This window comes from Labrus mixtus, chromosome 16 (assembly GCF_963584025.1).
Source record: "Labrus mixtus chromosome 16, fLabMix1.1, whole genome shotgun sequence".
In the NCBI taxonomy this organism is placed as follows: Eukaryota; Metazoa; Chordata; class Actinopteri; order Labriformes; family Labridae; genus Labrus; species Labrus mixtus.
In genome coordinates, this window is record NC_083627.1 from 20,804,721 (window position 1) to 20,825,658 (window position 20,938).

Sequence of the window (20,938 nt, forward strand, 5' to 3'; positions counted from 1 at the left end):
GGCCTGTTGGCTTGTTGGATTGCTGGTTGTTTCCTTTAATGGTTGGCTAAAGAGGTGTTTGGCTGCTGTTGAGTTTAATCATCCCACACAAACAAGCGAGGTAAACCGTCTTGTTGACAGCTTACTGTCTACGATGCATTGTCAGTTGTTGACAGTTTTTTCTTTCTCCGTTTTTTCTTTTGTGTGATATTAACACTAATGCTAATAGTTCAACAATAAGGATGGCCCAATGATGTCCGCAAAAAAATACTCTGTGGCCACTATTTTTGCACGGCCCTCATTCCAACTAATAAAGATGGACTATTAAAGAAAATATGTATCCATTTTTATAAAGAACTTGAGTTTTAAAGTGCAATAGTTTTTATTTACAATTTTAGTTATGTTATGTCTTTTCATTTATTGAAGCCTCATTGTTGTTAAGTAAGGCCATGGTATTGGGGTGAATTGTCTTCTTTATGTAGCTTTAGAAATAGGCCATCATAGCTGTATTTCATGTTGCAAATTATTTGTATGAATGTATAATTACTTGATGAAAGGACCGCAGTAGGTTACTTCAAGCTGGATGAAGTAAAAGTCTTTAAATGTTTGTTTTCAAAGGAATTGGAGAGGAAAAGGACCTGGGTTTAGCAACACAGCAAAAGGGGGCGTTATATACACTGTACTGTGTAGTACATTCAGTGAGCAAATCACTGAACATGAACCATTTCAATTACGGTGAACTGTAACAATCTCAGGCTCAGCCAGCTACTGGTAGGTTCAGGAAGGGATTTGACACAGCCACTCTTTCAAATGATTCAGGGGCCTGCTATCAATTTCAAGAACCAAACATTTCTTTTTCAAGCTAAAGCACCAAACATTTAAGCAACAAACAATACTTTGAAAACCTCTTTATAAACTTGCATTAACAGTTTCAAATTAAGAATACCTTGAACTTGAACATGCCCATTGATCATAGCACAACCTTTAAGTTGTACTTTGGAAATCCTTGTTTACATATGGTAAGCCTTGTGTTCACTCGTTATGGTTCATGTGAACCGTAAATCCCCCTGTTGCATACAACCCAACTACTTTACTGTGATTTACTATGTAAGCTGCTGTTAAGGCCAGTGGAAATCCTTTTATGCAGACACACTGACAGTCATTTTCTTATCAGCCCTTTATCCCACGTGGATATGGCCCAGAAACTGTTGTACAAAGTGGAACCTTTTGTTTAATACTTTTTGTTTAGGTGTCCATGGTGTGTTCCCTTTCACACAATATTTTCCTTCAATAGCCACTTTGCTCAAGAGGGAGAAGGGCTTTCCAATAAATTACAATCATAAAGCCCTATTTATTAATAAAGAGATGAGACAATTGTTGATATGTTGGTGATAATGGAAATGGGGACCATAATGCAAAGGGGGGGGGGGGGGGGGGGTTAGGGGTAGTTTGACCACAGTTTATGCTTTATGTATAAAAGCAAATATGAACTTTTGCAGCATCTTACAGTACAAGTCTCTTTTTATGTAAAAGTCCTAAAAGACACATTTATATATTCAAAATAAAGTGTTTTATATAAGAATTTTATTTGACCACCATGTGTAAAAGAAAAGACGATAAGGGGTGAGGGTTGGAGATCTAAAAATGAGAAATGATGAAGACAAGAGTGACACTTTTCATGATGTGATTATGTTTGCACTTGGCACGTTGCCTTCTGTTTTTATGTCCTTCCTTTTTATTGCCACGTAGAACGCACTCTATACTCATCCACATTTGTCCCCTCTGAAGTGTACTGAGAAAAGCCAGGGTTGGCTTATCCTGCTACACACTCCTTGCATGCTTTCAGTTCTTCTCACTAGAGGTGACGTTATGTTCCCATGTGACATCAAGGGGCATCTGATGACGATTCCCCACTGTGCTAGACATCTGTTTTCTCAATGGTATTGGGAGCTGAATGGTTTGAATCCCTCACGTAATGTGTCTCATGTGGCAGCACGCATGTCTTACTGGGAAGTTATAGGCCATGAAACACAGAGCTGACTTATACTGTATGTCCAGAGAGTTTTGTTAATTAAGCTGTTACCTTTGTTACATTCGACTTAGTTTTCATGTTTCTGTCATTATCTAAAATGTATTGTATCAACAATACAAAAAAATATATATTTTGATATCGACAGGAAAGAAAACAGTGCTAGACTCATATGGGCTAGTCTGGCTTTTTTAACTGTATGAACGCGACCAGAAATGTATCTATTAACATCCCCTTGTTGGTGTCACTATCTGTTTGCTTTTCTAACTCAGCTGGCCATTTCTTTGCCTGTGAAGCCCTACCTACTGTCACTGCCTGTGTAGCCCAACCACAGCTGGGCTTTTTGGGCACAATGGCCAATCGCCTCCCCGGCCTGTGGACCTCTGGCGTGATAGACTACAAGTTTATTTTGGACAAAGCTATGTGACAGGTTGCATCATGTGTTCTTAAATTGTCCCAAGCTATTCAGGGTCAGGGGCACAACAGTCTTCAACACGTGCATGTTCTTTACTATACAGGCATGACGACAACATGCATAGAATAGATGTTAATTGATGTTTGCACATAAACAAGTGTAAATACAGTCAAATTAGCAGATTTGTGAATGTGGTATTTTAAGAAGATCACAGATAAGACGATACTCATGAAGCAGGAATAGTTAAACTCTAGCTTTGTGTGACCTGCTTGTTACCACGGATTTATGTGAGTCCTGCAGAATAGGAAATTAAAACAAGAGCCATTAGCCAAGCTAATTTCAAACTTTGCCCTCTCAGTGATTACATTTTTGTAATCACTAATAGAAAGAATAAAGAAATGTTTTTACACAGCTCAAGACATCATATGACCTTAATTATGCATCATTAGAACCGTTACATATTTTACATTTACAGTGCCTCTAAATCACACAAAACCCAGAGAAAGTAGTCTTGGTAGTAGTTTTGGTCGCCATTTGTGTGCCATAACTACAATTTCTAGATACAAATAATTTTTTTGCTGCTCTTCTTCCAGAAGCTGAATTATTACCGTTCCTCATCAAGGAGCTGTCAGAGAGCAAGGCAGCTCATTATCATGCAAAACCACAAGCAACTGATACACACACACACACACACAGGCTAACCAGTGCACACATAAACACAATCACAGCTGGCATCTTTAATTTGAGGTGGAGCTCTTCTAGGAGACTGGTTATGGTAATATATGTGTTGCTATGTGAATGTCATAGACATTCGTAGTAGTACAGCAGTAATGCAACAGGAAGAGCATGGGATGCTACGTGCTTTCATCAGAATGAAACTTCAGTGAGATCAGTTAGGAGAACTGGATGGCATGTTGGCGAGGAGACACACGAGGCCCTGATGTCATCCACGTATCAAGTTTCCTAAAAACATGTGACGTACAATGTCGCCTTATGTTTCCTCTCTCTTTTCCTTAATAGCAGTGCGTATTTGTAAAAGGTCGAAGCACATGAAAGGATCCTACTATTGAGGATTTTGTTGCGTCAAAGTGTTTGAACACAAGGCGTACTCTATTTTCCCCTTAGTTCTGCCCGTTCTTTAAATGGCAGCAAGCTAGTGTTGCCACTTGCCAGTTATAGGCAACAGTAGCTCGCTGCCATCCTGTGATATCAATGTATCTAAATTAACTCCCTTCCTTGTCACAAAGCCTCATATTGACAGAAACATGGGCCTGCAGTGAGGGAGAGTGAGTGACGACCCGCTGCCACACCGAGGGGCCACGCGGCCTCGGGTGCAGGGATCTACCGGTAATGATCCTTCCGCAGGTTCACCTACGGAAACCTTGTTACGACTTTTAGGGTGTATTGGTTTAAGTGATTAGACATGGTGGCATTTAAAAGAATAACTGACAGATTCAGAATCAGAATCAGAAATACTTTCTTAATCCCATGGGGAAGTTAGGTCCGGTGTGGGGATTCTGGTTTTCCAACTATATTTATGATTTGGCATTAAGTTACATTGGTATCAGTTGCTGATGCTGGTCGTAAACCAGCAGGGACCTCTCCCAGCACATTTAGTTCTGTTTTGCCCCTACGCTGACCCAGTCTCTATGGCGGCCTCCAATGTTCTGGCACTTAAGTGCAGGGAGTCAGGGGACCACTAATAATATTGTTGGTAATTGGACAAAGCCAGGTTTAGGTTTAGCAGGTTTATGGTTCTATTTGTATGTGTGTGTGTGCATGTGTGTGTGTGTGTGTGTGTGTGTGTGTGTGTGTGTGCGTGCGTGCATGTGCGTGCGTGCGTGTGTGTGTGTGTGTGTATACACTTTAACTTCAGTCTTTTTGAGAAACAACATGGGGTTCAAACTGAACAATGGTTTTAGTTTTAAATGTCTGTTTCAAAGTAAGAATTTGGGATAAACTCAGGTCAAATGTTTGGGTTAATCATGTAGGAGAGTCTCCTTACATTATATGTGTTACAGTTGTAACACACACTTTCTCTTGCTCCATGAATGCTTTCTAATCATAAATCTTATCTCATCCTATTAGCTGGTGGTCAGTGTTGTATTAAACACACCAAAGAAAAATCTATAGGATTTGTCTACTTTGCATAGAATAGTGTCTGGAAAACCAGTTTGCCACAATTTATTGAAAAGTATCATCCAGCAGTAACTACTTTTTAATGTAACATGTTTTTTCTCACTGTTAAAGAGTAAAATCAAAGCAGGCTGCATAGATCTGCTCATCTGCAGCTGGCACGTTATCTCAGCAGTATTACAACAACTGTAGCTAACATGTTACGCTAAAGACTGTGTGCCTCAGTTTTAACATTGAACTGTGTTCACTTTCTATTTAATGCCTCACTACTTGTGTCAGTAGTTGAACAACCTTCAGTGGTTAGGGAAAATATTCACTCAGACATAATTATACCCACATATGTAATATTTTCCAGCAAACAACCAAAACATCTCTGCAGTCATAAACCACTGAAGGTTTTTGAAAAGGGTGAAATGTTAAAATCATGGCAACTCTCCCCTACTGGTAATGGTTAAGGATTAAAGACGAATCTGCAAACAGATTTTCTTGGCGCTGCCGTCTTGCGGTGGCCGCCATCACTTGTGGCATCTCATTGTGCTGCTGCTTGCTTAATGTGACAACAGCATTCATAGTTGGAATAAAAATGTTAACATTAAGATTTTACATTTTAGACATCTTTTACAAAAATAACCTGATTGAATAATGGAGAAATAAAGAGAAATCAACCATCCGCCAAATAAAATGTGATGAACTGCTGTACAACTAAAGTATTCTACAAGCTAGTTAGCGTAATCAATTAACTGCTGCATTTTATCATCACAGACTATTTGCACTGTGAAGTACATTTAGCTATAGATATTCATACAGCACTTTTTTTTTGCGAAAGCAACTGATCTGTAACAGTGTTTCCCCTACCAATATATTAGGGGGGCGGCCCGGCCCCCCGCCCCCCCTTGAACCCTTTTTTGTTTTTGTGCCTTTATTGTAGAGATAAGATAGTGGATAGAGTTAGAAATCAAGGAAAGAAGTCATTTAAGGATACCTTTCTGATAGAACAGGACAGCTGTCATTAAAAGTAACGCATGAACACCAAGATTCCTTCAAGTGTTTATGTCGGCGTCCGTCTCTCCCCCCCCCAAAAAAAAAAAAAAAAAAAAGCTGTAAACCTAGAGGAAACACTGTGTAATGATCACATGCAGCTTTTACCTAATTATGCTTGCTTATAGAGGAATGTTATATGAGATGATTTAATTTATCTCCTGGTGATCTACAACTAAATACCATCTACAGATCACTCAGAGAGGACAGCAATTATTTAAAATAATACTAGATTCTTGTCTTGATTCACCTCTGAAGAATTCTTAGTCCTCTGCACGGACAGTGAATGTGTGTAGTGTCCGCTCTCATACAGTGTGTGTTGTGCACTCCCTGTTTTTTCCCAAGGTTAAAGTTTGTCACAAGCAGTTTAGAACGCCACAAGTTCTTCTTGAAGTCCTTTACATTATTGTAAAAGGTAAAGTTTCATAGAATGTAATGTTAAAAGAAAGAAAATGTTAACTTTTTTAGAACACCTCACATTGAATCCCGCAGCTGTTAAAGGGAATTTGACCGCAGTAATAGCAGCTTGTCAACTCCTGTTTTTCGACGGATTCGTCTATATCTACTGTATGTCTGTTTTGATTCTTTAGTTATGGTTTCAATCCACTATTATTTTATACCTTTGCTTTTAATGTATATATCCTGACAGCTTTAGGTGTCCTCTAATTGGATCCTTCTTTCTCTTTATGTCTCTTTGACTTTGATATCAGGCTGATTATTTTTACTAAGTTCATAACCCCTTATTTAATGAGAGCAGCCAGTGTCGGGTCGTTGCTATGAAACTCGACCTTTATCACAAGGGCAGTGACTGTGAATTGATTTTCCAATACTCATTAGTTATAGGTATTAGCACACAGATAAGACCTCATAACATTCCAGTTATATCTTGCTGTACAAAGGTTGTCAAAGTAGTTAATAAGCTAGACAAAGGCTTGTATCACATCTTCTGTCAAATTCAATATGTGAGAGTGAGCTTTTTTTTTACTTCCCCATTACATTTTTAATAATAAGTACTCCTTTCTTTTAATCATAAAGCTCACTAAATTATAATTATGTCAAGATCACTTTCCAAGCTTTTAGATTTGGCTGTCATGTTTAAGTTGTTTGGTAATGTGTTGCTGTCATTGGCAGTGTTTAAAATTCAAAGCTATTGAGAATGGGGAGTATGGGGGAAAAATACCAATATATTAAACAATATATTTCCTTCTTACCTGTTCCTCAAAAGTAAAGGTTACTTTCCATTAAGAGAGTTAGAAGAAATGCTACAGTAGTGGAGCTGTGTTGCCATTAGAAAAACTGCGGTAAGAAAAGAAAGGGTCCTTACTTTGCGTTCGAAGTTCATGAATTTCTTTTGGGAAATAACGACTTACCATACATTTGTCTTTGTTTCACCAGCATCTCCTATAACTTCTCTCTTGTTTCTACTCTCTTCTGTCAATTTCAGGGTCTAGATGAGGAGGCACTAGTTGACCATGGAAAATCCAGCTTCAGCACGCACACAAACTACGAAAAAGAAGATTTGGAAAGTAAGTGCAAAACCATACTGAATTTATTTTTCTGTTGAATATTTCTCTTTTTCAAGCAATGGACATATTTGGTTCTTAAGTCAGCTCACATTAATCAGAAGCACTTGCTTCATAAATCTTGTAAACTTGATTACGAAGCCTTTTCTATTGCTGTTCAAAGAATTGGATTACTTTTAGCTGAGCCTGAGACAAACAGTTAATTCAGCTTTTATTGCAGATGAGTCATAGAAAAGGAGAAAACTTGTGTTTTTTTGTTCGCGTCCAACAATAGAAATTTGGCAGCATGATGTGCCTCAGGTAACATGATTGGCATCACATGTCATGCAATGTGACTTTTAATGACAGCCGTCCTGTTCTATCTGGAAAAGTATCCTTAAAGAGCCCATATTATGCCCTTTTTGAGGTTCGTATATTTAATCTATGTACCTACTTTTGTACGTTCACAATAGCTAAAGTCTGAAAAAAGTGTCTGTTTTCATGTACTGCTCCTCTTTGCTCCCTCTACGCTCTGAGTCCGTCAGCTACGCTCTGTTGAGCCCACACTGTTAGACCTCACGTGGGCCAAGTCTGCTCTGATTGGTCTGCCGATCCGCTCTGTCGTTATTGGTCAGTTGCTCAGCACGCTTCTCGGAAATTTCAACATGAGCTGCAGGACTTGCCACAACGAGCCAACGGGCTTAGATCAGTGATCTCACACTGACAATGACGCCGCACTGACAAATTTTTATTGAGGGGGGCTAGAACCGAGCGTTACATGCAGCTAATGCTACAGCTAACAGGAGGACGTAGGAGAAGCCGCGTTTCAGCGGACTTTGAATTTTTGCACATAGATGTGCCTAAACATGCACAGGACACTTGGAAAACACATTAAAGGGCATATAAAACCAGAAAAAGCAGAATATGGGACCTTTAAATGACTTCTTTCCCTGATTTACGACTCTATCCACTATTCTATCTCTACAATAAAGGCACAAAAAGCCCAAAAATAAATGTTTCAAAAAATATATATATTAACTTGACCTTCACGGGGGGCGGGAGGGGCCGTTGGGGGGGCGGGCCGCCCCCCTAATATAAGGGTAGGGGAAACACTGCTAACTTATTTGCACTCTTTATATATTTAAATTTCTTTAGCGCATTTCACATTATTATTGCAATACTGAACAATGTTATCCCACATTTTTCTCATATGGTGTAGGCCTTATTTATCTGCTGTATATTATAAAGAATTGTTATAGGTTCATAGACCATGTGATTACTTAATGAAGAACATAAAATCATTTGAAGAACCTGTAGTGGACTGTGAATTGTCTGTTAGTCGCAATGCTGTTCATACGTAGAGAAAGTAGCAGCACAACAAACATTATAAGTCCCACAATGTCTCCCATAAGTGTTTGCTACTTGTCCTGCTATCCCCCCCTACATCTCAATGTTCATCCTTTATGCGGGCCCGTCACTCTTTGTATCCTCTATCCATTAAATATCTCATTCTCTCCTTTTATGACACCCCTTGAGCCCTCTGCTTTCGGTCCGTCTAAGCTGTCAGTTTTTTTCCCCCTCCATGCTCTTTCATCTCATCCGTTTTCCCGGTCTTCCTCTTTCTTCGTCTCCATTTTTCTCCATCTGTTCAGCTCATGTGTGTATGTGTGTATGTGTGTATGTGTTGCTTGTGCCTTCCTCTGAGTGCCGCATCTCGGTTACACTCCTGGGTTCCCTCTCAAATCAAAGAGAGATGACTCATCTATGGAAAATGACTATTGGTAGAGAATGTAGGGCGAAAGTAGGGCGTTACAACCCAGTGCATGGTTCCTGTGCAGCAGTAACAATAATGAGGGGAAGTAGATAAAACATTGAACCAATGTTGAAACCAAACAAAATAAAAAGAGATTCTTGGTCTTCTGTCTCAAATGTTTTTTGGGTTCAACTTGTAAATAACAGGTACTCTGAAACCTATTTTCGCTATGGTTTTACTTTTCTAATCAATGTAAAAGAGGTTGTGTAGGAAAGGCGTCTGATTTGGTATTGCACTCTTTGTTTTCCCCAGGCCACAGAGCAGTGTATGTAGGGGTCCATGTTCCTCTTGGAAGGGAGAGCAAACGGAGGCATCGCCATCGAGGACACAAACACCACCGAAAGAAAAAAGAAAGAGACAGCGAGGAAGGGAAGGAGGATGGAAGAGAATCCCCCTCTTATGGTAAATTTTAAATGCCTCTGATTACTACCAAACAAATGTTTTTATTTGAAATCCTCCCCTGAATTCCCCTCTCTACTGATTTTACATCACACAGCTTATGTCTACCTCTGATAGCTTCCAAATGTGTTTATTCATACATTCAAAGTACTCGCCATTGAAGATAAACAGACACCTCTTGCAATCCATAAAGACAGACCTCACTTTGATCTGGTCCGTCTTTGAGTATCTTTTTACTCATTGGATTTTTGTGGCGTCTAATTCATTGTACTTTAACTGCTTTAAAAAAACATTTCTGATGCAAATAGACATGCATAAATCTCAGTTATGTAAACGTCATTTGTCACTTCCAACCTGGCTTGACAAAGCAGTGACAGGAAAGTTGTAACCAAGTGTACACTATGCTTTGACTTGGTATTGCCAGGTTGGACAACACTTGGCTGAAGCTGTTTGTGTGTCTCCACTTTTCAAACATGTTGTGTATAAAATATTCAGCACTAAAAGGCATTAAAGGCCACTGGGTACTTGCCTCTGACACTGATTGAAGGCGATGACATTTTAAGCAATGTGCGCGTGCACTTGTGTGGGAAGTGCTGAATCACCTCAGCTGTAAAACTCATAAGCACCAAACAATGCTTTAAAACAAACACTGCACATAACAACATGTTGAACTCACACACTACATTTCAATATTTTGAGAAAATTTACACCACAGTATACTCCTTCCATTGCCTAATGAACAGCTGTGCGCAGTGCAGTCCACTTGTGGTCAAATCAGTCAGACCACATCACTAATTACTATATTTCTCTAAGTTGGCATTGACAAGCAGTATAGACAGCATCAAAGCAACCACATGCTCCACTCCTCTCCTCCACATTTATATTCACTTACTGTACTTTATTATTGTACTCTTCACTAATACTGAGCTTGCGAGGTGAGAATGAAACAAGTGTTTGATTTGACTGCCCATAGGGCATTGAAGTGTGAACAGCGATGGCTGCCTATGAGTGAGTTCATATTTTCCCAAAATGTACAAATCTAGTGGGTTTTTTGTAAGATGTAAAAATGAAAGATAACAATGTTCATCCAATGATGTCGACATGTCTTAATGTGCAGGCTTCTTTTTAAGACAACACTATCAAGCTAATATCAGTATGAGAGCATCTCACTTTATAAGACGCTCATTCTGAAGCAGCCCTCTGCTCATCCACACAGTTGGACCTTCATTACATATCCCACAGAGAAACACCCACATTCCCTTTCTAGCTGCTGAATTGGGTGTGAATCAAGATTGTTTAGACTTGTGCTGTAATGTTTTTTTTTTGCACTCTTTCTGCATAATGATGCTCCATATTTATTTTATTTCTTGATTTATTTGAAAAGGGACAATGTTAATTTATCAACATTCAGACAAATATAAATGTACCCAAGTTAGCTAAAAAGCTAATTGTCGGCAGCCCCTTTGCCAGATGTTGTTTGGCATCTAAGTATTTAAAAAAACAATTATATAACATATACATTATAATTAATTAAAGAGTAGACAGTATCCAATCTTGGACGTAATCAGATGATACAGTTACAAAGGTTTGAGTACAGGATGGCAAAAAAGATAGAGGGTGATTTTTAAATATCCCTGCTTATTTACCAATGAATTATGAAAAGCATTAAGTGCTCAGGCTTTTCCACCTAGCTGTCGTATATAAAATATTAGCTTTTGATAAAGACGTGTGTGTAGCCTGCTTGGCTGTATAGAGCATTATCTTTTTTCTTTATTCCAAAACTGCAATCACATTAACGTTAGCTGTACAAACTTAACAATCTTTATTGATTAAATCACAGTAATGCATTCATAGTTTGAATGTTACTACTACTACTACTATTTTGTGTCAAAGCTGTATTCTCTCATAGCAGTTATTCTTGTTTTCTTATCCAGAAAGGACGATGCAAATTGTCCTATTCCAAAAAACGAGTTATTAGCCTGGCTGTAATTTGGTCAATGGCTAAAACATATTTATGCAAAGGTATGAAGTAATTGAAAGCAGCAGCAACATAAATATGAAGCCAGCTCACGTGTATATTTACACCAGACCACTTCACGCTGTTCCCATGTGTTAATAAGAAATAACTCCCCTCTTTGCTCTAGTCATGTAAGCTGCCATATATATTTCCGTTTTCTTTGTGGATTCAGATGGTTTAAATCCGTGATGTTATTCAGTCAGACTTGAAAGGCAAACTACTGGAAATCAAGTATTTATTATTCCCTCTTGCACATTTTGCTCAAGGTGCCTTCTTTATGTCACAGAGTGAGAAGCAGTACATTTTTGGAAAAGGGTGCAATATAATCAGCTCATCACAGTATTCTCTCAAACTTCAATAGCCAGCCACACAGACACGCCTTCAAATACTGCAAAGTATTCTGTTTCATCCTACTAAAATGTATTTTTACCATGTTGACATTTAACTGCCTCATCTTCTAATTGTCATCCTCCATGACTCTGAATTCACAAAATTTGAGATTTAGGAGGACGTTATGTTTGAGATTTAGACATCCACTCCAAGGTGGCTCATGGATACTGGGTTATATGAACATATGTTGTGTTAACAATGCGTGTTACTCACCAAAATGCTTTGTTTGTATACTTGAGGTCTTTCAAACAATTTTAACCTGCATTACTTACAGCCGTGTTAACTAGCTTGTTGTCTTCTCCATCCCTGCCTTTACTGGCACATCTCTGTTTCTTGGTCTTCTACTTTCCCCTTAGAGATGACTGGTATGACACTTTAGTCTCAACTGTATATTGTGCCAACTTTGTGCATGAATCACACTCAAGAAGGTTATTGTGATTATTATGGAAATGTTGCTAAAATGACTTTTGGCCTTTCCCCGATCTTGACTTGCAGACACACCATCCCAGAGGGTCCAGTTCATCTTGGGTACAGAAGACGATGACCTGGAGCACGTCCCCCATGACCTTTTTACTGAGCTGGATGAGCTCTCCTTTAGAGATGGCAGTGCCACTGAATGGAAGGAGACTGCCAGGTCAGAAAGCAACTCAAGGGGGACATCATGATAACAACACTTTCAACTTAGAGCAATACAGCGCGTCCAAGACTATTGTTTTTTTTTATGTAGGGTTTTTAATGTATCTGTGTGATGGCTTTGTTGAATTTCATATTTAACTTGAATCCCAGATAAGATGTTTAGTGAATCTGTTAGTCACAATAATCAGGTGATAAACTTTGATTTCTCCAGACACAAAAGTAAAAAAAATATATTCTTAGAATATGACCATTTGAGCCCATTGCCCCGTTTTGAAATCTCCTTTCTTTTCTTGTTTCATGACTGTTTTGGGAAAAAGTTGTCTACATCCCTGTGAAGTTTGGGGATTGCAGATCTGTTTAATGTAGCCCAAAAATCTGAAGCAATGTTGAAACAGTTCTCTTCCTTTTTTCCACAAACCAGTCTCTATCTTGATCTGAAATGACAGACTCTGCTTGTACTCAGCCTCAGGTCACAAAACTTCAACAGGGTTATTTCACTTTGAACTTGGAGTTGGAAGTCATAAGTATGCCATAACTTGCCGTGTATTTCTGATTCTTTTCCCTCTGATAAACGTATGTTCCATAAGGGAATAGAATGAAATGGATGGTGTTTTAGTATGCTCTCTGATAAGTGATTTATGAAATTGTGTTCTAAAGTTCTAAATTCTAAAGAACGTTCAGCTAGGAATGAGAAACTTTCCATTGAACCAAAATGTAACTGTTTTTTGCAAGTTGATTTGTCGATTTTAGAAAAAGCATTTGGGTCTGAGTGTGTGTCTGTCTTGATGTTTATGTGCAGGTGGTTGAAGTTTGAAGAGGATGTAGAAGATGGTGGGGAGAGGTGGAGTAAACCCTACGTGGCTACTTTGTCACTACACAGCTTATTTGAACTGCGGAGCTGCATACTCAATGGCACAGTCATGCTGGATATGAGGGCCAACAGTATTGAAGAAATTGCAGGTAAAATAAACTGAAAGAAATTATACTTTGAGATACATTTCTTATGTAGCCTTGTGATGAACACCATGTGAAAAATACATGTTTACTCCCTCAGTAACCTAATTTTCCCTGCTCAGTACATAACTTCTGTTTTTTTCCCCTTGCTGTGTTCATGTCTTTGCTTTTGTCATTGTACCTCTCAGACATGGTGATAGACAGCATGGTGGCAACAGGCCAGCTGAAGGAGGATTTGCGTAACATGGTGCGGGAAGCTATGCTGAAGAAACATCACCACCAGAATGAGAGAAAGCTCAGCAATCGCATCCCTCTGGTGCGCTCCATTGCTGACATAGGCAAGAAACATTCTGATCCACTCTTGCTTGAACGAAACGGTGAGATTCTCCTATGCGCTTGCATTTCTTTTTCCTCCATATTTTCCACCACTGGGGAGCTGTTCCTAAAAAAAATCCACTGTTCAAATCCCTCAATGCCAGCGTAGAAGGTGGATGGTAAAAGTGAGTAAAATCTAGAGAATGATCTACACTGAAGCAGCTATCCCCTTAGTGAAAGAGAAATCTGGGCGCTAATGACTGTGCTAACCTGTATGGCTGGCCTGGCTTGGGGTTTGAATTAATGATTGTTTTTACTCCATAGGTTGACACTCAGGAAATGTTGCTTTTCAGTCAGCCTTGTTTATACTTTGATTGGGCATGCCCGCAGTGGTGCTAATGTATGGTGTGCATTTTACATTTTGAAGTCATTTTGAAAGAAATATGAAATTCTCCACTCTGCTTGTGTTTTTTGTCGGGCTTGCATTTTCATACCATTAAGCCTGAAACACGGGTGTGAAAGGTCAAAAATATCAATTTTTATAAAGATGGTTGGTCATGGTAATAGTTGTAGTGTGAACGATGTATGTTCTGTGCCACATAAGTATGTATGTGTAGACTTTGAGACTGGTCTGTTGTTGAAGAGCACATGTATGCTGACATCGTGCTTTCTCATCCTGTCCTGCATGCAGGCCTCTCTGAACATTGAATTTTGCTTTACCTCAGTCTTGTTGTATGAGTGGTTTGTTTGGAGTTGAATGAGACAAGTTGTTTGGCTCTGTGGACCCTCCCACGTGCCTCACTGAATCATTCTCAATGTCCTCTGCACACAGCCATGCTTTCGCTCATGTTTATGCAAGCACGGATCTCTCTAACTACACCTCTGCCACGCTCTTGCTGCCCACCCCTTCCGTCTGCGTCTCCTCCAGATACCATCTCCGTGATGTACTCCTACCTCATATGTTTTTCCTCTCTGCTCCATCCCTTATTCCTTTCCCTCCTTTTCTCTCTCCCTTTTCCTCTCCTCTTTGTGCATTTGTCTCCTCTGTTAGGAGAGGGCCTGTCCTCTTCACGTCTCTCTCTCCACAAGCCAGGGGCGGCCTCCTCTGTCTCCAACCTCTACCAGAGACAAGAGTCCAAGGTCTCCGTCCTGCTCAACCATCTCCTGCCCTCTTCTTCCTTCAACACTGGGCCCTTCGCAGGCCAATCCTCCCTCACCACCCCTCAAAATACCCCCACTCCCTCCCGTTCCCACGGCGCAGGCCCTGGCCCTCAAGGTATACCCGAGGTGGTGGTATCTCCCCCTGAGGATGACGACCCTCCAAACTCTGCAGGAGAAGAGGCAGCATCACCACAGCTCAGCCGGAGAACATCCTCGGCATCCCAGGGTCTTGAGCTGCTGCCCTTAGAAGGCAAATATCTGTGTAGCCCGCCAGTGTGAGTCACGGCTTGAACAGAGAACACTAGCACTAGCATGAAAGCTCTGCTTCCTGTAACTTCTAACTCTCCCCACCTGCGGCCATCTCATTAATATCCCACAGCAAGGTTCACAAGCTAAAACACTCCTCCTATTTTAATCCACAAAGATTTTTTAACTTTGACCATTTTCCACTTCATAACTCTTTCTTCTATTCCTTCTTTGTTTCAATTTGTTCCGCTCACCATTGTTTTCTTACTAACATCTTCCTGCATTCTTACCTTTTTTTTTTAACTTCTTTCTGCCATTCAAAACATTTCTGTTACCTTCCTAAAAACAATTTTAAGATTTTCCTCAGCTTCGATGCCTTGCTTGGCACTCGTCCCTTCACACCTTCTTCATCGTGATTGCATGGCTTCCATTTAAAATGTTGGAGTCTGTCTTTCTCCCATAATGCATCATGTGTCCTGTGTTGTTTAATTTCCACTCACCAGCCCCATCACACTTTCCCAGTTGATAGGTTGATATCATATAGGACAGGTTAGAAAGGTTGTGTTTATTTTAGTTTTGATTATTTGTGTTTATTTTAGTGCTTGCCACAATCATAGTCATTTAGTCCTGGATGTCTGCTAATGTTATTTAATGTATAAGCAAGCTAAAAGGTGCAGGTACACTGTGGGAGGGGACAAATCTCCACCAATAAATAGTACTGCCATTACTGCTTTTCTATCACAGTTTGCTTCAGTTTATTTGCTACGGTCACAGTGTTTTCCATAATTATAAGAAGAGAGGAATTTCATTAGGGCTCTGTTTTTGCAAAGCATTAACAGAAAATGATTGCACTGCACTTTGGAGTGTAATATGGTGCACCTGTAAAATGTGTAAAGGTTGCACATTGAGAACATCATTTATAATACATGGGATTAAAATATCTGGGGCTTTAGACCTTAGATTCAGGTCAAGTTTTTAACAATTGCCTTGGCCTTCAATTCATTTTTATGCAGATAGAGGACATCCCTTACTTTCAGTCCCTTGTATTTCTTAATTATGAACTACAAACTGGCACAGTAAGTCATAAATCCTTCCAGGCTACCTCCCCATTTACAGTATACACAGATATAAATATCTTGCAGCTTGTGTGTTTTCCATCCCTTCATTTGGCACCCATGCTCTTCCGCCTCATCAGTTCCGGGGTATAAACATTCTTTTACCCGATAGAATGAGGTAGTGAGGGCAGCTTGTGCCAGCAGCATGGCTAAATATAAGCCAGAGACCATGGTGGTGGTGTTCGTACTGTATGTGCTATCGTGTTGGCAACTACAGTGACTTTTCCTTCCTCTCAAACCGACCCATGTCCGTTTATTTTATTTTTAGACTGTGTGCATGTGAATGTGTGTCTGCGTTTGTTTCACTGTGGTAATCGCCCAACTTCATAGGATGGAATAGTACTAGCGATCACTTGGTGGGAGCTGAATCTAAACGGTTGGGGTAGTCTGATTATAGCTCACAAGCTTCTGTAATTGTACCCCCTTCTCGGAAAATATACATAATTTCCCAAGAGGCATGCGCCTTGACATCAGCTTGCTGGTTTTTATTCAGAGAGGGGTTTTAAGCCTTCATTATTACATTTAAATCACCCTGCAGGATGTAAAAATGGCCCTATTTTGCACTGCTAAACAGCATTTGGTATGTTCATTGTACAGAGATAAAGTTAGACAGTAAGATGTCTTATTGTGAAATATGTAATTGGCAGGATGAAAGTAATCGATTTTCTTATGTTCTTTAAAAGCTATTGAGTTGGGTACAGGGCATGTAGGGAATCAGCAGTACACTTGCTCCATGTTAATCTCCCTGCTTGAGAGCTTTTAAAATAATAATTTCTTTGTCATAAAGCTTTGACTCTGCTGCTATTGGTCATTTTTATAATGTATGATCCACTTTTTAGGTAGGAAAATGGTTGTATCAAAAACATGGTAACCTTATGTCATTATATAATCCCCCGTATATATACAGCTACTTGTGCGCTTTGAATTTTCTTCCAGAATAATGTAAACTGCAGAAAGAACTGTAGATTACCAGCATTAGTATTATCTCAGAACACACCATATCTGCACAACTACTATAAAAACAACATGAATTTACACCATCCTCCTTTTTTATTAGAATAGTCAAAGTCTACAGAAAAAGAAGATCATTTGCATAAATCCGTTATTTATGTTTCTCTTCTTTGCATATGAATAAGGCAGCACTGTGACGCCACTGTTAAAATGGCTCGTATGGGGGAGCATTCCAGGGCTTAGCCTTACTGAATGAAGTGTGTTGGCGGACGCAACCTAAGCTAATCCCTCCCTTATTCCAAGGGGCTTTGTTGGGTATGTGAGCAATCATGCTCCTGTTCAGCAGTCACAGCTACCCAGCATCCACTGGGGTTACTTCAGGGTACAGTTCAAGTGTAAGGATCCTTGGCCACAAAGGCTGCTGGTAGAACATGCACATTTTTGATTCAGGCTCCAATGTAAATGAGCATGTGCTTTATTGCTTGAGCTCTATGATCTCTTTGTTTACTTTTGAAGTTGGCTTGATGACTTCCTGGTGAAATGAGAAATGTTTTCATGTGGAAACTAAGAGACGAAGGAAAATCTGGTAAAAGAAGTGTTAATCTGAATTTCAGAGGATAGTGTGCAATATGCTATCCTAGGATTCAAATACATCACTCCCTCATTTCATCTCCCCCTCTCGTGTCACCTCAAGTGCTAGCGTTTCCTGGATCTGGTATGGCTCGGATGAAATAAGCAATGTTGAAGTGTGCCGCCAATTCTGAAAATAGCCAATTCTGAAAAATACCAGAGCTTCAACACTTGAAGGTGCTGAAGTCTGAGGAAGGTGAACTTACTGTCAGGCATATCAAATACATCCTCTCACCTTAAACTCAGAGCTGGCAATATTCAGTCTCAGCAGAACTGACTTAAGCAGCAAAATAATGAGCTCAACAAACGCGGAGATACCAGCATTTGTCAGATATTTCCTGTTCCCTGTGGAGAGACATCATAGTCTTACAGCAGCTCTGTGCCAAATCAACAAATTCTCCAGGAATGGTTTCGCTGCAAGAAATCATTTAAGTTGTTGTCAAAAATAGGAAAAGCTAACAGCAAATCTGACTGTTGAACATTTGAACTAGTTTGTCTTTTATCAGTTTAAAGTTTGTCACACTTTGATCATTGTAGAATACTGTGTCCAGTGTCTGTTAACTGATAGTGCTGTGGGCTTCATTTGAACAAAGCAACATTCAATACACTTTTCTAACTGATACCAGAGTCAACCACTGAACTAAGGAAGGTAAGTCGCTGCAAATCCTGATGCAGTAGTTAAGTTTTATGTTAAACTGACCAAAGTGGGACAGATAAATATCACACGCACCAACCTGTGTGGGCAGAGGTGAGACTCAGGGGATCCTGTGGCTGGTTTGTTAGCCAAGAGATTATCTCTGATCAATATGAGTAAAACATCAGTGAAACTGCCTGTAGTTGCTTGAGCCCATTTTAAAAATGACTGGTCTATCACAGTGGAAAATTACTGTGAACATTTTTTCCTTTGTGTTCTTAAAAAAAAAAAAAGCTTGACTAGAGAGAAAGATAAAAGACTGTTGGTATTGAATAACAATATTACAAACAGCATGTCATTGTGAACCACGCTGATATTCTGCACCAGTCTTTGCTCCCTGAGTTCTAACACGGCATCCATCACTGCCTTGTCTCCCCTGCCTCTCCACTACCTCTTTTACTCTCAGGACCAATGGTGTCTCCGAACTCTGTCCCAAACAACCTGGACGGCAACAAGGCGGTGGAAAGGAGGCCGTCCAAAGTAGGGGTCAGTAGAGAAAGCAGCAGTGTCGACTTAAGCAAGGTAACATTAGCACAGTACTGAGCATAGAACCAGTCCCATCATGGTGGAGGGGCCCATGAGTTCATCAGTTTTCCACAGACACTTAAGTGTTCTGTGTTGAAAACTGAAAACATTCCCATCAGCCTCTTTCTTTTGAGCTCAGTAAAGGCATCTTAAGACATTATGCAACCACCTGTGATGGACAAAGAATTGATCATCAAAGTAAAAGTCATACACAGTTATGTAACTGTGTTTGGTTTTTAAAAACATTCCTCCCTCGCATGGCCCCCATTCATCCTACCATTTTGAAGCTCTTCATCCATTCAAAGAAATGGCAGGCTGCCATTTGTAGTTATCATCCTAAAACAGTTATGACTGCCAAAGAAACAAGGTGCAGTGTTCAGATGAGTCAGAGGATCCGAAGGAGGGGACCATGGCGCAGTCTTTTCTACACAAGGATAAAGAAAATGTCATGCTCAGATCTGTTTTTAGTCTATATTAAAATATGAAAACAAGCCTTGCTTCACATTAATGGACAATCTTTGCTCAGTACCTTGTAGGTAAATATGAAGCTATCAACTCTCAGAGCATCTGAGCGACCTGCTGCATTCCCTTTCATTGAATTTACTCTGTTCATGCAATCATCCCTGTTTGCATGTTTGTCTTTGTACATATCAATTTTCCATATATGAATTATTTGTATGTTTCTACATATCCAGTTCTTCAATTTCATTGGTTTTCTTGGTTGTACTGGTTTCAGGTGGACATGAATTTCATGAAAAAGATACCTCCTGGTGCTGAAGCTTCCAACGTACTGGTGGGAGAAGTGGATTTCCTGGAGAAGCCCATAATTGCCTTCGTAAGGCTGTCCCCTGCAGTCCTCATCACAGGCCTCACGGAGGTGCCTGTGCCCACAAGGTACAGTAATTAGAAATTGAATAATATCAGGATCAAGCTTTGGATTCAAGAGAAAACGTAATATTAAAGTCTAAAACTCTGCTTGAAATTGCTACCAGATTGTAATTACTTGTCAAACAGACTTATTCATTTGTAAAAGCGCCCTCAGTTGAGACTAATTTATCCTGAGGAATAACCGAGATTGTGGTGTCCACGTCCAGAGAACCAATGGATTTCTAAAAAATCCAAGCGATTACATAATGTAACATTTCGAGTTGCATTATATCTTTCTTGGGTACCTTTAAGTGTATACAGATGTTTTGTTTGTTGTTGTGATTATTAATCTGATCAATGAAATGACTGATGTATTTTATGGATATTTGTCTTCTTCATAGGTTTCTTTTCCTGCTTCTGGGTCCTCATGGCAAAGGACCACAATACCATGAGATTGGGAGATCGATGGCAACATTAATGACAGATGAGGTGAGAGAAAGAAAGATGGATCCATTTCTGTGACTAGTTGTTTCAGCTTGGCATGTGCTGGAACTCAAGAAGAAGGAATAACTTGTCATTTTTGATACCAGATAAGTATGGTATGATTTATTGTGCTGCCCTATCTTTGAATATGAGATGCATCTTTTATGTTTCTGTGAACAATAACATTTATAATCGCTGAGATGTTTGAGTAACTCCTATAAATGATCATTATCTTTCTGATTATAAAGATTTTCCACGATGTGGCGTATAAGGCAAAAGACCGAACAGATCTCCTCTCAGGGATAGATGAGTTCCTCGATCAAGTGACTGTCCTGCCTCCTGGAGAATGGGACCCTACTATCCGGATTGAGCCCCCAAAGAATGTCCCATCTCAGGTGAAAGATTATTATTTTTGTTAATTACTTTTGAATCATACTTAAATCCATACTGTGTCTTACAAATATATGAAACCCTCTTTAAATACCATGTGCAATAAACATACAGAAATTTGCCTTGTAATGTTGTTGCTGCATACAAACAAATTAATTGTTAACAAGCACAGTACATATTTACTACATCCTTATACTATATTTAAATCTCTATTCAGAAACGATATGCTGGAGGTTTTTGTTGACTACAGTGT

General features: G+C 39.6%; 1 protein-coding gene across 12 annotated transcripts in view; it reads left to right on the forward strand.

Moving 5' to 3' along the window:
- The window catches only part of LOC132991234 (sodium bicarbonate cotransporter 3-like), a 41,491-nt gene that overhangs the window by 7,476 nt on the left and 13,077 nt on the right, over positions 1-20,938 (forward strand). For 5 of the 12 annotated variants that reach the window (XM_061059907.1, XM_061059901.1, XM_061059906.1 and 2 more), the window contains exons 2-11: positions 7,042-7,123; positions 9,165-9,314; positions 12,214-12,352; positions 13,154-13,314; positions 13,497-13,685; positions 14,675-15,034; positions 18,827-18,942; positions 19,682-19,839; positions 20,214-20,301; positions 20,544-20,690. In XM_061059907.1, coding sequence (XP_060915890.1) covers positions 7,042-7,123; positions 9,165-9,314; positions 12,214-12,352; positions 13,154-13,314; positions 13,497-13,685; positions 14,675-15,034; positions 18,827-18,942; positions 19,682-19,839; positions 20,214-20,301; positions 20,544-20,690 — 1,590 coding nt within the window. The remainder of the gene's footprint in view (positions 1-7,041; positions 7,124-9,164; positions 9,315-12,213; positions 12,353-13,153; positions 13,315-13,496; positions 13,686-14,674; positions 15,035-18,826; positions 18,943-19,681; positions 19,840-20,213; positions 20,302-20,543; positions 20,691-20,938) is intronic. The other 7 variants (XM_061059913.1, XM_061059903.1, XM_061059905.1 and 4 more) reach the window with 6 other exon arrangements.